This window comes from Erigeron canadensis, chromosome 5 (genome assembly GCF_010389155.1).
Source record: "Erigeron canadensis isolate Cc75 chromosome 5, C_canadensis_v1, whole genome shotgun sequence".
In the NCBI taxonomy this organism is placed as follows: Eukaryota; Viridiplantae; Streptophyta; class Magnoliopsida; order Asterales; family Asteraceae; genus Erigeron; species Erigeron canadensis.
Window position 1 is genome coordinate 37853933 of NC_057765.1, and position 17736 is coordinate 37871668.

A 17736-nucleotide genomic window follows, 5' to 3' on the forward strand; every position below is an offset into this window, starting at 1 on the left:
ATAACGGGCGAAACTTATCTAATTTGGTGAGTTGATTAATCAACATTTTTTTTAAAGATAATACTCTCCCGTCCCATTAAACTTGTTCATTTTTAGAATTTCAAAATCAAACTTTACCAACTTTAACCATAAATATTTTTATCTATGTTACTATCATAGTTGATGAAAAGTTATAACAATCAAACACACATCTAAAATACAATCAATTCATATAACTTTAATCAAATATTATACAAGAAAAACAAAAATATTTATGGTCAAAGTTCGTAAAGTTTGACTTTAAAAACTCAAAAGTGGACAAATTTAATGAGACGGAAAGTATCATTTAGATAATATCGGATGTGTGTGAACAATGTTCTAAATTCGCATATTTTTGGTATGTAGATAAACATCAAAACCTATTTAGACTAGTTGATTACAACACATAGTTAAGCAGATTTTTATGGGAACATAAAACTAAATCACAAAACATTGTTATAGTTTATTGACTTATATTCATCTAGTGGTATTAGCTCCACATTGACTATCACTATGGTGTCTCAAATGGTAACTACTAACTACTAAATCGTTGTTAAAAAAAAATATAAAAATATACTGAGAGGTGATATACTTACCACAATTGATTCTTTTTACCGCAATGTAAAACGTTTACATCAAATTATCAAATTATACAAGTCAGTGATACCTAATGGTGACTTGATCTGACAAAGTTGTAAGCTTGTTCAACTTCCCCTACTAGTCACTAAACTTGTAAAACTTTATTATCCTTCAAGCAAATATTTAATTATATAAATATAGATGTTTAAAATTTTAAACCCTTCTCATATTATGTCATGATAAATCTCATTTCACTATGAGTTAAGTCTTTCTGGGCAATGTATCTATTATAGAACTAAAGTGCATTGCAAAATTATCTTCGACCTGAAGTATATCAACATCAACTGGGATCAAGATCACAAGGATAACATAATCTACCTAATCAATTCCAAATTATTGCTCCATGTTTCTCTATGGATATAGATCCTGAAGATCAAGAATGTCAGCAAGAACACCAGCTGCTGTAGTATCGTTGCCTGCTCCAGCACCTTGAATCACCAATGGTAGGTCATAACAGCGACTGTATATCTCCACCTAGAATTACATTTATATCACTTAAATGAGTTTCATGGAGGCATAGAAAGAAGAATTTAATGTGTTCACTAATACAAGGATCAGACACGTAACAGGCCATTTTTGAGGTCCTTTATCTCCTTGATTTAGACAAGCGGCCATATTTTTATAATATGAAAAGGGAAAAATAGAATATGTCACAAAATAGAAATTTTAGTGAATCGTCCATTTAGGTAATCAGAAACTTTGGGTTTAATATGTCACGAGGTCAGCCAGTTACAGAAGGTAAACGTCGAACGTTAAAGTTAACTGCTAGTATTTTCTTTTCACGTTTTTCCATTTTATAACCATATAAACAGGGCAGACAAAGAAAACAAGATTGTACTTTGCCACATTCAACCATCGTAACCCCCTTAATAAAACAGTAAAATATTCCTATAGCACATGGTTTTATAAATTAAGGCAAAAGAATCTTTTTGATCAAAGGGGACATTGAATTTACTTGTAAGGATGTAAGTAGCAGAGATGGGTATTTTACTTTCAAAAAAGGAAATATAGCAACTTTCATGGGATTTGTGAAGTTAAAGTGTTGTAAATTTAATGACTGAAGACGGTAACATAAACCAACTTTAGAGCTTACCACATTGTCGCTTCCTTTTAATTGGCCCAATGCAGATTGTTTCTCGACTTCATGAATTTTGACATCGCATCTATTCAGAAGGTTAAAGAGAAATTACCCAGCAATCCAGCATTGATTATTAATAACCAAATATATGAATGGAAAGATACGGGGGTGGCAATTTAAGTCATTTACTTATGAATGGGTCGTTTTGGGTTACTTCAAATCTCAAACAGGACAAGTTGAAAGCTACTAAGTGCATTTTTAGTTGTTTACTGTATAAATCCTCCTAGATCAGTTTACACAAAGATTTAGATTACTATCGTAACAATATTGTTAGCGTAATCGTACTTGATAAATTAAAAAAATCGATTTAGACAAGCTCTTCATACCCACCCCTCGCGGGAATGGGTATAGTTGTTGAAGAAAGCTAAAAACATGGACAAATAGGAGTTTTCATGTCAGCCTCTTTTGCCACACACTAAAAAAGAGCCTGTAACGACCCATTACCAACCCGCCCCACTAGCCTATCTTGCCAGTTCTAGAAAGATACCGTGAGTTCTGTAGGATACAAACATAGCGCAGAACTTTCCCATTTGAAGAAGCTTTCTTGATTCTTTCTTCAAAACCCTTATCCAGCAACGGTAAGCCATTCACTAAAAAGTCTTCCACAGATATCATGTCAGGCCCCATATTATCAGGGTACAAGCTTTGGATCTTTACAAAAATACAAATGTCACAATGATGAACAATAATACATCGCACAAAACCTAAAAAGTTCACACAAGCATTACCTTGACGGTTTTCATGTCTATACGTTGGCCAAGGAGTCGTGCAAGGATCAGGCCCTGTTGAAGGTAAAACAAACAAATGAACAAACCAAACACAAGACATGATGATATTATCATGGAATCTTCTTTTAGCAGAGTAAAAGAAACCAAGCATTTATGCAGTGCAGTAATCTAAACTCATTCCAAAAGTTGTTCCAGAACAAGAACATAAGATAACAAACTTCACTAAATTTAGGCAGAAGTAGAGACAAGAACTACCTTTCTTGCAACATCCATCCCGCTTAGATCATCACGAGGATCTGAGCAACAGAAATTCAAGATAAATGGAAATTTAATTCATGCCACATTGACCAAAATTGGCTCTGAGAGCACAACTTTCTAAAACAATCAGATTACGATCCTTTTGACTAATAATCGTTGCACATTCATTTCTCTAAAGCACAACTTTCTTGTCAAACTTGAAGCAATCATATGTTAATTTATTTTTTCATTGGTATTAATTATGGCTTCACCTGCTTATCAAAAATATGCTTCAACAATATATTCATTAGTATATAGTAGAGCCTCATACAAAAAATTTAGTAGCTTCAAGGTTTTTGAGAAGATAAACTCAATTTTAATGCCATGCATTGTAAATAAATCTTGACCTGGTTCAGTATAGCCAAGATCTTTAGCAGCTTTAACAACTTCGCTGAATGCTTTTCCCTTTTCTATCTCGCTCATTACGTAGCCCAAGGTACCTATATTTGGTTCCACAAAGAGATGCTCTAATATTAATTAGTTCTGTTGGTAATCGAAGTAAGCACAATTAGAGCATTGCTAACTAATGTAAGTAATTATTTTTCAGATTTCATTACCACTCAAGCTCCCAATTATGAGTCTGACAGTGTCTCCAGAAGAAATAATACGATTTAATGATGTTATAATGGGGAGGCCAGCACCAACCTAATTACCAATAAGGGAAAGGAAGGTAAAAAAACTCAAGAAAAATAGAAGATAATCCAAGTGATGCTTCCCACATTTGGCATACAAGGAGCAATCTAAATAATTGTAATAACTATAGGTGGCTGGGCAGGGTTTGTTGGGTTAATCTTGATTTCGGGTCAAAAGTATGGGTCACGTTTATTTCGTTTTATAAGTATTAGTCTAGTATATTATGTTATGAAATTGAGTTTCGTGTTAGTGTTACAAGAAAGTGTCCTGTTTTAGCATGTGTCCAGGTTAGAGTCTTATTTAGTCAACTAGTCAAGTATGGTTATTTGCAAGTCATTAGGAGTTAGTTTATTTAGAATAGAAGTTCAAGTACGTGGTGAGTGTTGCTGTAAATTAGGAGAACATGGGAGTACTTTGTTGGGTAGTTGTAGTTTACATGCCTATATATGTAGCCACTATCCTAAAATGAATGTAATATCCTTTGAGTCACAATTTTCTCCGTGTAAATTTTACTTTATATACTTTATATACATAAAGCACAAAACCAGAAAGCATACAAAGGGGCCTGAAACTATCACTTGGTATCAGAGCCTAGACGCAGGTTTGAGAGTCGGTGGCGGTGACCAGAAAGATAGCAGCCCCATGGCTGCGGGCTGGAAAGTGAAAGATGGCAGCAGGGAGTCACAATTCTGTGACTAACAGTAAGAAAGAACAAAGAAAAGAAACGGTTAGTAAGAAGCATGTTGAAGCATGTTTAGCAAGAAGTCAAGAACGAACACAAGCAAGAAAGAAGCAAGGTGTCTCATGGCTATTAGAAGTATTCAACGAAGAAAAGTTGCATGTAAGTCACCAGAAAAGAAATGATATGTCAAGGCAGACGGCTTTAAATTCGTTTCTTTCGGCGGATGAAAGGAAACAATAAAAGTGGGTGGATTTGTTTCCTTGATCAGTAGAATTATGGTCGATTCACAGAAGTGTTGTGTGCAAAACAGGTTCTGTGTGGAGACAAAGGATAGCCGGTGGTGACCAACATGAAGAAAGAAGATGAAGCATTTTTGCCGTTTGAAACAAAGATAGAATGTGAGAAACTTTTGTACTTAAAAAAAAAGTGATGGATAGTACAATTGTCAAGGCAATCAGGCTATTCACATGGGTATGGTGTCAAATGGGACAGGAAATGGTAGCAACAATATAAGGTTAATGGCTTTAGGTTTTCTGTGATGTTGATAGAATTAAAATTATTATTAGTATTAGTAAAGTTTTACTCCTTTATGAAATAATAAAAGGAGGTTCAACATTGAAAGAAAATAGTTTCTTTGGCCGAAGAAAATTGATTTGCTACTGAACCAATTGAAGTACATGAAAGCAAAGAGGTATATTTTTGGAAGTTTGAGTTGATTATGGTAAGTTGGAGATAAGTACAGCAGAGACCGTAAAGACAGAAGCCATGGAAGACCGAGCATGTGTTCGTGTAGCAAGAGACGTGTCATAGCAGAGCAAGAGTAGCAAGATACCGGTATGTAGCAAGTTAGAAAGCAAGAGAATTGGTGTAAGCGAGAATGAGGGTTCGAACCAAAACAAGTAGAAGTTTAACAAGAAAGATCGATCGATGGTGGAAAAAGGAGAATCACGCAACACCCATATCAAGATTAAGGGGGTGAATGTTGGGTTAATCTTGATTTCGGGTCAAAAGTATGGGTCATGTTTATTTCGTTTTATAAGTATTAGTCTAGTATATTATGTTATGAAATTTAGTTTCATGTTAGTGTTACAAGAAAGTGTCCTGTTTTAGCATGTGTCCAGGTTAGAGTCTTATTTAGTCAACTAGTCAAGTATGGTTATTTGCAAGTTATTAGGAGTTAGTTTATTTAGAATAGAAGTTCAAGTACGTGGTGAGTGTTGCTGTAAATTAGGAGAACATGGGAGTACTTTGTTGGGTAGTTGTAGTTTACATGCCTATATATGTACCCACTATCCTAAAATGAATGTAATATCCTTTGAGTCACAATTTTCTCCGTGTAAATTTTACTTTATATACATAAAGCACAAAACCAGAAAGCATACAAAGGGGCCTGAAACTATCAGGGTTGGCTGGTTGGGAATTGGTCAAACTGCATTCAAGTTGATACAGGTCGCCTTTCTTATGAGTTGAAATGAAACTAACATGGTATTTATGATTATAAAAGAAACATTTTAGCAAAATTAACATAGATATGGACTCAAATAGGAGACCGTATGCTATAACATTATACTCTGTTTTAATTCTCAACATATTTGACCCATTTGGCCCTTTTGGATAAAAATATTGATTTCACCCATTTTGAGATGAAACACAATCCAAATCGGCTCATTCATGAGTAACCGGGTTGAAACTCAAAAGTGCCAACTATATTAAAGATATCACTACTTACAGTTGATTCATGCCTAATACGACGTGGATGTAAGAACAATTTGTCAAATTCTTCCTGCAAAAGGCCAAATTTAATGGTCGGTTCTAATGTTAGACAGGAAGGCCAGAGTCAATACAAGCAGCATTGTCCCCATAACAACCAAAAATTGACAAAAGAAGAAATCCTTAAAGTGAGAGCAGAATATTAATAGATTATTTACCATCGAACAAGTAAGAGGCTTCTTATTGGCTAGTACAGCACAGCATCCTAAATTTACCACCTGGCTAATAACCCCAACGGTCTCTGAACTTGCAGAGCAATCAACAATTACAAAGCCTGAAAGGTAATATGGGTAAGAAACACTAATATAGATGTTCTATTTATTTACCATGATCATATGCTAAAAGTTCCTACTTATAAAATATCAGAGAACAGATAACCCACTGAAAGAAAAATTTACCTAGACGAGTAGCAATGTCGGTAAGTTTTCTCACAGAATCAGAAAATGCAAAACCTTCACATTTACCTAAAGAAGTTTTTAAAAAGGAGGAAATAAACGAAAGCATGTTAGGATAAGTACCAATAACATAAATGAGAGATAAAGAATAAATATATATTTGAATAAAAAAAACTTGCTGTATATTAGAAAACGCATGCTAAAAACAATATTACCATTATGTGATAAAGAAAGGACACCATATAAACTACATACATATCTCATAATTATCCGAAATATAATTGGAATTACCAGATTCGATACACGTTTCCAGGGACAACCTATCTGCCTTGGTCTGGCAAATATGCAGCAAAAAAGCATCATCAAACTCTGTAGATAACACATCTGATGACACAATAAATGATTTGCTATCGCATACGCCCACAACTCGCAAGCAAATTCCCTGTCAAACACACATGCTTTACTCAGGTACCTATCGGCATATAAGTTCCTTCACTTTTACTAGAAACTCGTTGCATTTTAACCATTTCACAGATCAATTGTACATATAAGACAATAAAAGCGCGGCCATAGGACAGTGAATGTACTTTAAATACCAAACTTATAATATCCACACGTGTACATAACACTATAATTAGTATATGTCATATCTGACACGAAAATAAACAGCTTAGCATTGGGTCAAACAACTAACCCTTATCAACCGCTTACAACCAATATAACCCATTCCAACTGTTTGAACCATTTAGAAATTTTTATGCGGGTGGTAATCAGGTTACATGGGTTAAACGTGATCAATGTTGATTGTTCTCGAAACGCTTAACTAAATGGCCAAATGGGTAATATCTGAATCTGTTTAACTATTGAATTTCTGTAAGAACATTCTTAGCTTATGGATTATTGGGCTAGAACTTCATGCTAAAACTTAATATTATTAAACTTATGTAAATTTTAAGTTAGAATTCATTGTACTAAAATACCAAAATATATACTGCAATTCTTTTGGTTTCCAGCTCAACTCGTCTAACCGGTCCAACCGAGAGAATACTAGGTTAATGTCCGGTCTGATTTTCAAACATTCAAAAAAGCAACCTATTTATCCTCAAAAGTCAAAAAAGTAAACCCATTTGACCTCAAAAAGTCAAAGTGCACAATCTTTCCAATAACTTTACTTCAATCATACAAAATGTAAATACGTATTATATAATAAACATAAATCAATAAAGCTAAAATTATAGAGATAAAATAAGTGTATGTACAACCTTGCTTGCGTGAAGTGATCGGCAAGAAACGATGTGGTGAAGCAGTTGCCGCCCTACGCCGCCGCAACCCAGAAGTATCACCGGAATATTCTTCATTTTATATTTATTTTTCTTGTTGATTTCAGTCAATTTTCACTGTGGGCAGTGTGAGTGTTATTTGTAGTGTTATGACTGTGTGGTTGTATTTACCTCGGTAAAAGATGTTTACATTATTGGTAATTTGATCCCTAATTGTTTAAGATTTTGACATTTGGAACTTAAAAAGTGTTTAATTTTGTTAAGACCCCTTTTTAGCTAAACTAAATCGTAAATGAGGTGATTAATTAATGGCTGAAATGTCTTGATACGACGTCTCAAAACCGAACCTCACGAAGTAAACATATTGAACGTGGCTAAAGAAAGGGTTCAAAACTGGATTTGAGAATATCCGGATTAGATAACCTATATATTTGTTTTTCCCAAGTAACATAACTGGTAATTTTATTTATTTTAATTTGTATAAAAAGAAAAAAACTCAACAGTGAGCCCCAATAACTCGACAGTATATGGGGAGGTTAAGATGTAAACAGACCTTACCTCTTTAAAATATTTATAAAATATTATAATTCTGGTTTTACTCCAAAGATTATTTACCTTGTAATTTTTCTTACCAACAATCTATGTTAACATTTTGTTGAAACCTAAAGTGGTCAATAACTCAACATCACAAAAGTAAATTGGAATCTTAATATCTTATGCTTGCCAAAATGTTACACTTAATCATGTAAAATACATTGGACAAAATAGACTTGCAAACACAGTGATGCATAGCAACATACAACACATATGGGATAACTTAATGTTCATGGCTCAAATGATGGAATATTGTCTAAAGACCCGTGATTCGAAACCCACATTAGCCTATCGAAGATGCCTCTGTAAGGATCCTTCTCACGCTTTGTTAACAAATAAGCTATATTCTTTTCAACATCACATTTTATTTGCAAGTATAACTCTCGCAAGTAATCTTTGTCGTTTAACATATGTTCTTTTCCTTTTGTTTGTATGGGCTTCCCGAACATAAAGTAGAGTCGTCCTGGCAACTTGGGCAAAAATATAGGTATGTGAAGTGGTTGCTTAGCAATCTCTCCTCCATGCCCCGCTCTGTTAACAAAGAAAATCACTTAAATTGATCGATGATTCGTTGACATATTTTTTAATATACATTTTGAAACACAATTCGGATGAATACAATTACCATACACTTAAAAAGTGGTACCGGTTTGCTGGCAAAATGGATATAAGCAAAAAGTCTCAAAGTAAAATCACCTCAAGTTTTTTCTCCCTTGATTGAATTCTTTCACCTTTTGATCGAGGAATGGGATTCGTTTCATGTCTTCCAAATCAATCAGTAGCTGCAAATAAAGTAGATAAACGGCATCTTATAATGAGTATCAACAAGAAGTCAAATATTTGTGTTAACCATGAATGAAGTAAATGTTGAAGAAATTTGCATTGTTAATTACTTCTGTTAGATCATCTTCTCCAACGGCTCCATATGGTATAATTGTGGCACCAAGCTTCACTGCCATTCTTACAAATTCTTGTTTATCAGGCCAGAACAACTTACAACTTTCGCCCTGTAAACCATGAAATTAAGTGATTCACAAATTTAAAAACGACACTTTTTTGAGTCATTTCTTTTTACTGCAAGTAAAACATGAGCTAAATTAGCATACCTTACGATGGAGAGACTCACGTGCACCACCAGGGTAAAGCAAGGCGAACGAATTTCTTGATAACAATTTAAAGAGGTTTCTGGCAGAAACAGGAATTGTGCCAAATATCTTATGTATATCTGTTAAAGGAATCATAAGATATTCATCTTCTTCACGAATTTGATAACTTTCTGGATGGGCTAAACCATGAAGTGTGATTTTCTTTTCTCTCAAAAACTCCGGCACAAGAGAAAAAGCATCAAATCCCCATAACATGTGATTACCGACAACTAATACAGGTCCATCATCAGGAATCCCTGCAAGACCTCTCACTATCTTTCCATCCTCCATTGTTGAGAACAGTGTTGTGCCTGTATAGAGGCGGAACCACCTGCATTGTGTCATTTGTTAATGATATATAGCATAGTCCACGATATAAAGCTTATAAGAAAATTGTCAAACTTTATGATATTACCATTTTTCCATGGGTGAGCTTTTAAACTCTGTCATACTGGCAGGATAAAAGTCCTTGAAGATGTCATGCTTTAAAGAGCGACGGTAGATCTGATTAGTCTTAATAACAGACAACAAGTTAACATTACTTTCCAATAGGATTGTGTGCCCGTTTTCTTCAAACACACGTACATGGCAGTTCTTCAACAATCTTTTTAGCCTTTGGGCCTCAGTTTTACTTGGTATGAAGTTATCCTTTCCACTGGAATGCAAGTACTTGGAAATATTAGATTGCAAAAGGGCGCACGAACAAGTAAAAGTATACTTATACAAGTAGTAAAGTTAAAACTGTAATTTGCATTCAGGAAAGGAACCTAGCAAGCACAAGTACTTGAGCTGTAATAGCATGGAAACGAGAATTAACATAGGCGGCAGCTGATTGAATCAGCTTCAACCTCCATTCAAGAGTGTCGTTGGGTAGTATTTTGGCCATCACCTATCAAGAGTGTCGTTGTGAAAAAAAAGGAAAAACCATAAGTTTGACAGTGTAAATGATCAAAACTGGACAGAGATATATTAAGATTTTTGAATAACTAATAAACAAGGTAGAGGTTGATCATACAGATTGAAGGGGTACATCTTCCAAAAATTTGCCAAAAAGTTGCCAAAGAAATGGTGAATGGTTTGTACCATTGATTCCAACCGTTGTCATCTTTACAAAGTCACCTGCTTACATAATATGGAAATATATACAAGAAAGACTATAAATTTCAAAAAAAGGTCTCAATCTGAACTCATTAATAAAAACGGTAACCTACTTAGAAGAGGGCTCATAGGTAAATCCCTCACAAGCGGTATTAAAGGGTGTTCTGACGACCTCTCGTAGGAAGTTGCTGAAATGAAAATACGAGCACTTACTTCTGACATACATAGAGTTCCTTATCTTTGAAGTGATAGCCTTACGAAAATAGAAGCAATTGGAGAAAGAAATACAAGGCTGACCTGGGTTTGCTAGTATGAGCATTAAGTCAATTGTAGGATTACGAGCAGCCACTGCAAGTGCCAAGCTTCCTCCTAAAGAATCTCCTAGCAAGTATATTGGCTTATTTGGCGATGAATAATGCTCAATCAACACAGTTTCTTCCACAATACTAATCAAACCTTCACGAAGAAATCAGGGCGATCGCGTTTGAAACTACTTCAGAGCTAGTAGATGGATCATTATATGAAAATGTACATAACATATAAAAAAATGCAGGAGATAATAACCTTCCAATGCTGTTCTATCCGAAACAGGAATATGCAAGCATTGAACATGAAAAAGCCTGCCATTGGAGTTGAAAGCTGCAATTATATGACAGTTATCTGTTTCTTCAAACCAGTTTATACAGTTACTGTTACTCACTTTCCTAGACCTTTCTCATGTACAACAAGCCCAGCTCCGGTTCCATCAATCCCTACACAAATATTATTACTCCAAATTAGAACATGAGAAACGATATCTTTAGGATCATTATATTATAAGAACAAATAGTGAGCCTCTTAAAGCATCACTTCGGCTAATGTTCTAGTGTGAACCTTGAATCACAATATGATATTTTGATCTCAACCATGACCAACTAATCTAAATAGATGGACCACGAGTCAACATCAATTACCAGGTAAATACAAAAGAGTTGGCGACTCTTTTAAAGGAAAGCCACACGTGGCAGGGCAAAACCACCTAGGTGGCCCTCTGTCGTTCTTGATCAAATCCATGGAAATTTCAGCAAAATCCTTAATGGTTTGAGTCCCATAACCATCATCCCACAAAGGTTCCAACTCTTCAGGAACATTTTGTGGACTCTGAAATACGCATTTATCATCATAAGTAGCAACATCGATATTCTTCCTGTCAGCATAAGATCCTTCGTTGATCCTAAATGATTCTGGTGACAATAAAACTGAAGTTTTACCACCTATGCTCTTAACAAAAACAAGTGACCGTAGGCTATGGGTATTTTTTAGAGTCAAAAGGGGAAACAATGGAACACCGGAATAGTTCATAATTAATGCCATTATGATTTATGAAATACTTCCACAACCAAATTACATTAGAAATCAAAATTAAGAATCTCTTTTGTGATTGAAAGTTAACTTTAGCCAAAAAGTTATGATTTTAAAGAACTTCAGCCAAAAAGTGCCTATCCTAAAGTGACTAGCTAACAAGAAACCAAAAAGAGTGGTGCAAGTTACGTATTCTAGTGAGCTTTGAAACAAGATAAAATGTGGCTTTCATGTGTCGTTTGTTATGATGATATGTAGGCGAAAAAAAGTAGTCATAAAAATCCAACCTGGAATGTATATTAGCACTGATCTGTTGAGAAACAACAGTTTGATGAATTGACTAATTTTACTTTAAAACATCCAAATCAGTGGACATATACAATATATGATCACAATATAAGGGAATTCCTGGTTGAAATGGTCAAAGTCAACTGATAATTCAAGGATCTTGCAACTAAAAATAGCTACAAAAATTAATTTTAACATGCTTAAAATATAAATAAGAAGCCCCAAGTTAAATTTTCCTTTAAGCCTGTGAGATGCTTGACCCACCCCTACTTATATAGAGCAACCATATAGTTTATCTAAGGTTTGTCTAACTTATGCTGCACACATTATACTACATTTAGTGAGATAAACTCTAAAACCACATGCATGTTGCAGTTTTTCATTTGAAGGGAATTACATTTTTGCAGAAGGATATGTTAGAAATGATAACTTCCTTCAAACTATAAAATGTATCATATATATTTTTTTTTTTTGAACAACAGTGGTGATTGGACTCAGCAGCATTGACTCTTCATGGTCCGGTAGAGAGCGACCATGTCACCAGCACAGTCAATCCGAGGTCATGATTGGCGGTGGAAGTCCCACTACCGTTCTGGAGGAAACCGGCTAAATGCTAGAGAAAACCCCCATGCCCCACCTCATTGGCAAGGACTTCCCAATATGCATTTCATAGGTGTTGAACCCGTGACCAACATTTGGCTAAAAGACATGGGGCATTAAAAGGGTATATCATTATGATAATCAAGATTGATTTATCTATAAGTGACTCATTTTCGTTTGGACAAATGAATTTTCTTATCTTGATTAGTCTCTTACCAGTAAAACCAAAAGTATCACATTTAAATAAGTGTTGAATTAGGTTGAACTTATAAAAAGTGTGACAAAATATTTGATCAAGTATCATACACTTGACAACTTTAACTTAATTACACCTTTAAACAAAATGTGATATATATGGATGATTGAAAAGTTTATGGCTCGAATGATGGAATATGATCTAAAGATCCATGAGTCTTCAACCACACGAACCTCTTGAGCAAACCTCTATATGGATCATCCTCTCGCTTTTTTAACAAATATGAGACATTCTTTTCGACATCACATCGTATCTGTGAATATAATTCTCTCAAATAATCTTTGTCATCTACCATACTCTCCTTCCCTTTGGTTTGTATGGGCTTCCCGAACATATAGTAGAGCCGACCCGGTAGCTTTGGCATAAAGATAGGAAAATGAAGTGGTTGCTCAGCTATCTCTCCTCCCATTCCCTTTCTGTAATCAAAGAATGTCACTGAGAGTGAGCAATGCCTATGTAATAAGAAGCACCCTAATGACTGTTGGTCCAGACATCTAACATTATTGTTGTTGAAATGGGTTGGATAAGTTTGACCCACATATACAGTACTTTTTGTAGGTCAAAATTGCCACACTGTTAGAATGCCTACTTTATAAACACCATTAGCACGACTTCTGAACGAAAAATGTTTAGGTGTTGTAAGTAAATTCACCTCACGCTTTTTCTCCCTTGATTGAGTTCAGTCACCATCTGACTAAGGAAAGGATTTGTCTTCATTTCATCATAATCAATGAGTAGCTGGCAATCAAGTAGATTTAGAAACTAGTGAAATAAATTGCATTGAATTGATGTCACAAACTATTTTGTTTGCCTTCAAACATCATAAATATCTAAAGTAAGTGTGCGTCTGCGTAATGTGTGTGTCTGTGTGCGCGTGCATTTATGTGCTTGTGTGTATTCTTACTTCTGATATGTCATCTTCCCCAACAACTCCAAATGGTATGATGGTTGCCCCGAGCTTCACAGCCATTCTTACAAATTCTGGTTTTTCAGGCCAAAACAACTTGCAAGCTTCACCCTTTGAGCCACAAAAGAAAGGGTATTCATATGTAACATGTTTAACTATAAAGTTCTCTTTTTAGTAAAATATGAGCACAACATACCTTACGATGAAAAGACTCCCGTGCACCTCCAGGATAAAGCAAGGTGTATGAATTTCTCGATAACAGTTTAAAGAAATTTCTTGCAGAAACAGGAATTGCACCAAATAGCTTCATGATATCGGTATAAGGAATCATAAAGTATTCATCTTTAGCATCAAATGAAAAAGTTTCGGGGTGGATTAAAGCATGAAGAACAACTTTCTTTTCTCTCAAAAACTGTAAGACAAAAGGAAAAGCTTCACATCCCCATAACATATGATTACCAACTAATAATACAGGGCCTTCGTTTGGAATCCCTGCAAGACCCCTCACTATCTTTCCATTATCCATAGTGGAGAACATTGCCGCTCCCATTGCAAGGCGGTACCACCTGCAATGATAAATGTGGTTAATGAAAAAGATAAACAAGATTTTGTACTTGTATCTATTATTCTGACTAATATCGAGTTCTAAATCTCAAAGTGAGAATAAACAGATTTGACATGATTACAAGAGATATAATTAAATCTCAAAGAAGATACAAAAGTCAATGTTTTGAATTACCAAGCCTCATATGGTACGGTTTTGAACTCTGTGATACTGGGAGGCAAAAAGTCCTTGAAGATATCATACTTTGAAGAACGCCTGTACATCTGGGTAGCTTTAATAGCAGACAACACGTTAACACCACTCTCCTACACCCATGAAAGGAATAATATAAAAAGTTACTTTATCATAACCTATTTAGGGGATGTTTGGATGTGGCTTTTCAAAGTGTAATAGTGATTGAATATTCATATTCATAAGTAGATCAGTAACTGTAATAAAAGGAGCAGTAGGAGAAAGTTTTTGGATCTGCTAACTAGTACGAAAATAGAAGATTATCTACCATTAGAATTGTGTGTCCGTTTTCTTCAAACACACGTACGTTGCAGTGCTTTAATAATCCTGAAAGCCTCCGTGCCTCACTTTTACTTGGTAGGAGGTTATCTTTGCCACTAAATTACATATATCATAGTGATATTAGATTCTAAAATTGCATAGTAGTTCAGAAGTATCTAAATTAGTGCTTTAAACTGCATAGCTAAAGTTCAAGTGTTAGCCATGGGTAGGTACGTAACAAGATTTAAACTGTGATCTACATATAAGCCAAAGAAGAAAAAAAACCTAGCAAGCACCAATACTTCAGCTGTAATTTCTTGGAGACGAGAATTAGCATACTCAGCAACCGATTTAACTAAATTGATTTTCCAGTCAAGAGTGTCTTTTGGTAATATTTTCGTCAGAACCTACAAGAAAAAAGTATAAAATTGAGGCTATATGTAGATGATACGAACCAAGCATATATATATTAACAGATTACATAAAAGACTCTAACAATCCCTTAAAATGATAACAGATAGATATACATATATATATATATAGATATGTGTGTTATATCTTTATTCAATATCGCTACCAAAGAAGAAAACCAGGACAAATGATAGATACATAGACATATTAACCAAAAACTATATGGAATATTAAGCATAGAAGGTGTTCGTTACAGAAAAAAGTGGCAGATCTTTGATTATATTGCTCAGCAGTTCAAAAGGAGGTGGTGAATCATTTGTACCATCGAATTTAACCGATGCCATCTTTACAACGTCACCTGACAACAGAACATTAGAATAAATAATAAAGAGAATGCATTACAGAAAATGGTCCTTGCATTATATATTAATTATCAAAATAGAAAAATGGACCAAGTGCAGATTTAGGTAAAATTTGGAATGTATGAACTCATTATTTGCAATGTGTGATTATGATACTGATTCTCCGATTATTTAGAGAAGGAATTAAATAGATAAAGCTGGAGAAGCAGGTAAGTTATTGTAGCAAAAGTGATTATTGAGATGAATTTGAATTTACTTGTCTTTTAGTAACTTTAAAGAGTAACCTACATAGAAGAAAGCTCGTGAGATAAGGAAACGTCCAATAATATTCGTCAGGCAGAGTCTTCAGAGTTGCTACTAATGGGTGTACTGGTGACTGCTCATAGGAAGTTGCTGAAACGGGTCGACTATCAGATACCACATTGCATACATACAGGTCATTAACAAAATCATGTTGAAATAAAAGTAGATGTATAGAATTAGCAGAGAAAGAAAAAAGAGGATGACCTGGGTTTCCTATGACGAGTATCAAGTCAAGTGTAGGATTACGGGCAGAAATTGCAAGTGCTAAGGCTCCTCCAAAAGATTCCCCAATCAAATATATTGGCTTATTTGGGGACAAAGTGTGCTCAATCATCAACTTTTCTTCCACAATTTTAATCAAACCTTAATCAATTTAGGTTGCTCACGAAGTTAGAGTACAGCACAGTTTGCTAAAGATCATATGTATTAATGATATAACTTGATTGTAAGTTTCTAAATCAAACTGAATATGTACACTGTGTGCATTTCAGTTCACAACTCTGATAAAGTCATAAAGCCAGCAGATCAATGGACTAATCCAACTAATTAAGTTTTACACGATATAGCTGCAATAAGTGATGATAACCTGCCAATGGTGTCCGATCCCAAACAGGAATATGCAAACATTGAACATAAAAAACTCTGTCATTCAAGTTGGAAAAAAAATCAGATATTGTAAAATCTCAACATCTAAAGAAAAAAAGTATGACAAATGCATTACTGTATATATTATATGGTCCTACTGTTTTCTTTTAAAGGACAAATTTTGGGGGAGCTTTGGATGTGTTTTTTGAAAATGGTTATTTGGTCTTAGGAAATCACAATCGGATAATCAATTGGTGAAAGCAAGATATGGACAGGTAAGTTTTTATCTCGAAATCAATATTCTTACAACTGCTTGCTTTATTTGACGAGGTCATCGGAAATGAAACTTTGTAAAACTGGCCATTTGTAACATTATCAAAGGCCGGCGGAGCCAACGCTGGGTTTAGCCTACGTGTCAACCAAATCATGTTTGTGTGTGTGTATGAGGAGTTAAATGAGAGTATGCAGGTACATGAAATAAGGTTTTAAAGACCGGAGTTCCCACCTCCGGCCTCTTCATGTGGCAGATCATGAAATAAAGGTTTTTCAATGAGAGTATGCAAGTTCAACTCACTTTCCAAGAGCTTTCTCATGTATAACAAGGCCGGCTCCAGTCCCATCTAGTCCTACACAGATAAAAACACCTAATCAAGACATAACAAATGTATTGTAACAATGTTAAGCATAAACATTTTACTAGTTACTGCACTGTATTGTTTTGTGTGGTTACAATTACCAGGTAGATACAAAAGAACTGGTGAATCTTTTAGAGGTTCTCCACATGCAGTGGGGCAAAACCATCTAGGTGGCCCTCCATCACTTTTAATCAAATCCACTGCTATATTAATGTAATCCTTCACGCTTTCGGTCCCATAACCATCATCCCACAAAGGTTCCAACTCTTCAGAACCATTTTGCTCACTCATGTACTGTCTATCATTATCATAAGAAGCTACATCGGTATTATTCAATTTAACCAAAGAACCTCCATTGATCCTAACTGATTCGTGGGGTACTAATACTGAATCCCGTCCATTTACACTCCTAACGTGAACACGTGAATGCAGCCTACGGTTTTCATTTAAAGCCAAATGGGGTGATAATAGAGCACTAGAATTGCTCAAAATCAAGGTCATTCTGTAATACATTAACAAAAAAAGTGCACCAAAAACTTAAAAAGCAAAAATCCAGCTCAGGGATATCAGTTTG

At 34.9% G+C, this 17736-nt stretch overlaps 3 protein-coding genes across 4 annotated transcripts; all 3 read right to left on the reverse strand.

Annotated features, from left to right (window-relative positions):
* Window positions 1-803: 803 nt before the first annotated feature.
* LOC122602339 (bifunctional aspartokinase/homoserine dehydrogenase 1) lies at window positions 804-7913 on the reverse strand. 2 transcript variants are annotated; one of them, XM_043775035.1, is made up of 12 exons: window positions 7563-7913; window positions 6592-6742; window positions 6304-6369; window positions 6064-6179; window positions 5865-5918; window positions 3378-3465; window positions 3168-3260; window positions 2779-2819; window positions 2524-2577; window positions 2283-2446; window positions 1751-1820; window positions 804-1131 (listed from the first exon to the last, which is right to left on the reverse strand). In XM_043775035.1, the coding sequence occupies exons 1-12, from the start codon at window positions 7656-7658 to the stop codon at window positions 1009-1011; spliced, it is 1116 nt and encodes a 371-aa protein (XP_043630970.1). In that variant the 5' UTR covers window positions 7659-7913; the 3' UTR covers window positions 804-1008. The 2 variants fall into 2 exon arrangements, with proteins under 2 accessions (XP_043630970.1, XP_043630971.1); XM_043775036.1 differs by lacking the exon at window positions 5865-5918 and having other exon boundaries at window positions 7563-7911.
* Window positions 7914-8396: 483 nt separating this feature from the next.
* On the reverse strand, window positions 8397-11770 carry LOC122602325 (acyltransferase-like protein At1g54570, chloroplastic). Its single transcript, XM_043775021.1, has 12 exons — window positions 11371-11770; window positions 11118-11169; window positions 10982-11037; window positions 10715-10873; window positions 10531-10605; window positions 10335-10438; window positions 10087-10208; window positions 9735-9974; window positions 9281-9650; window positions 9068-9181; window positions 8871-8956; window positions 8397-8705 (listed from the first exon to the last, which is right to left on the reverse strand). Exons 1-12 carry the CDS (start codon window positions 11768-11770, stop codon window positions 8405-8407), a joined length of 2079 nt encoding a protein of 692 aa, XP_043630956.1. The 3' UTR covers window positions 8397-8404.
* Window positions 11771-12863: 1093 nt separating this feature from the next.
* LOC122600834 (acyltransferase-like protein At1g54570, chloroplastic) lies at window positions 12864-17663 on the reverse strand. Its single transcript, XM_043773609.1, has 13 exons — window positions 17264-17663; window positions 17102-17153; window positions 16529-16584; window positions 16147-16305; window positions 15928-16032; window positions 15532-15635; window positions 15152-15273; window positions 14874-14982; window positions 14549-14679; window positions 14006-14375; window positions 13807-13920; window positions 13555-13640; window positions 12864-13318 (listed from the first exon to the last, which is right to left on the reverse strand). Exons 1-13 carry the CDS (start codon window positions 17661-17663, stop codon window positions 13018-13020), a joined length of 2109 nt encoding a protein of 702 aa, XP_043629544.1. The 3' UTR covers window positions 12864-13017.
* Window positions 17664-17736: the final 73 nt, after the last annotated feature.

Bases quoted from the DNA above. Each gene is read 5' to 3' on its own strand.
- LOC122602325 (XM_043775021.1), bottom strand. From the start codon at position 11,770: ATGGCATTAATTATGAACTATTCCGGTGTTCCATTGTTTCCCCTTTTG. The intron at 11,038-11,117 runs GTGAGTAACAGT...CTCCAATGGCAG, and splicing joins CATGAGAAAGGTCTAGGAAA to GCTTTTTCATGTTCAATGCT. The intron at 9,182-9,280 runs GTATGCTAATTT...CATGGTTTACAG, and splicing joins GTGAGTCTCTCCATCGTAAG to GGCGAAAGTTGTAAGTTGTT.
- LOC122602339 (XM_043775035.1), bottom strand. From the start codon at position 7,658: ATGAAGAATATTCCGGTGATACTTCTGGGTTGCGGCGGCGTAGGGCGG. The intron at 2,820-3,167 runs GTCAAGATTTAT...TCTGTTGCTCAG, and splicing joins TCTTGGCTATACTGAACCAG to ATCCTCGTGATGATCTAAGC. The intron at 1,821-2,282 runs GTATCTTTCTAG...CCTTCTGAATAG, and splicing joins TGTATCCTACAGAACTCACG to ATGCGATGTCAAAATTCATG.
- LOC122600834 (XM_043773609.1), bottom strand. From the start codon at position 17,663: ATGACCTTGATTTTGAGCAATTCTAGTGCTCTATTATCACCCCATTTG. The intron at 15,636-15,927 runs GTAGGTTACTCT...TTCTGTTGTCAG, and splicing joins TCTCACGAGCTTTCTTCTAT to GTGACGTTGTAAAGATGGCA. The intron at 14,376-14,548 runs GTAATTCAAAAC...TTATCATTGCAG, and splicing joins ACCGTACCATATGAGGCTTG to GTGGTACCGCCTTGCAATGG.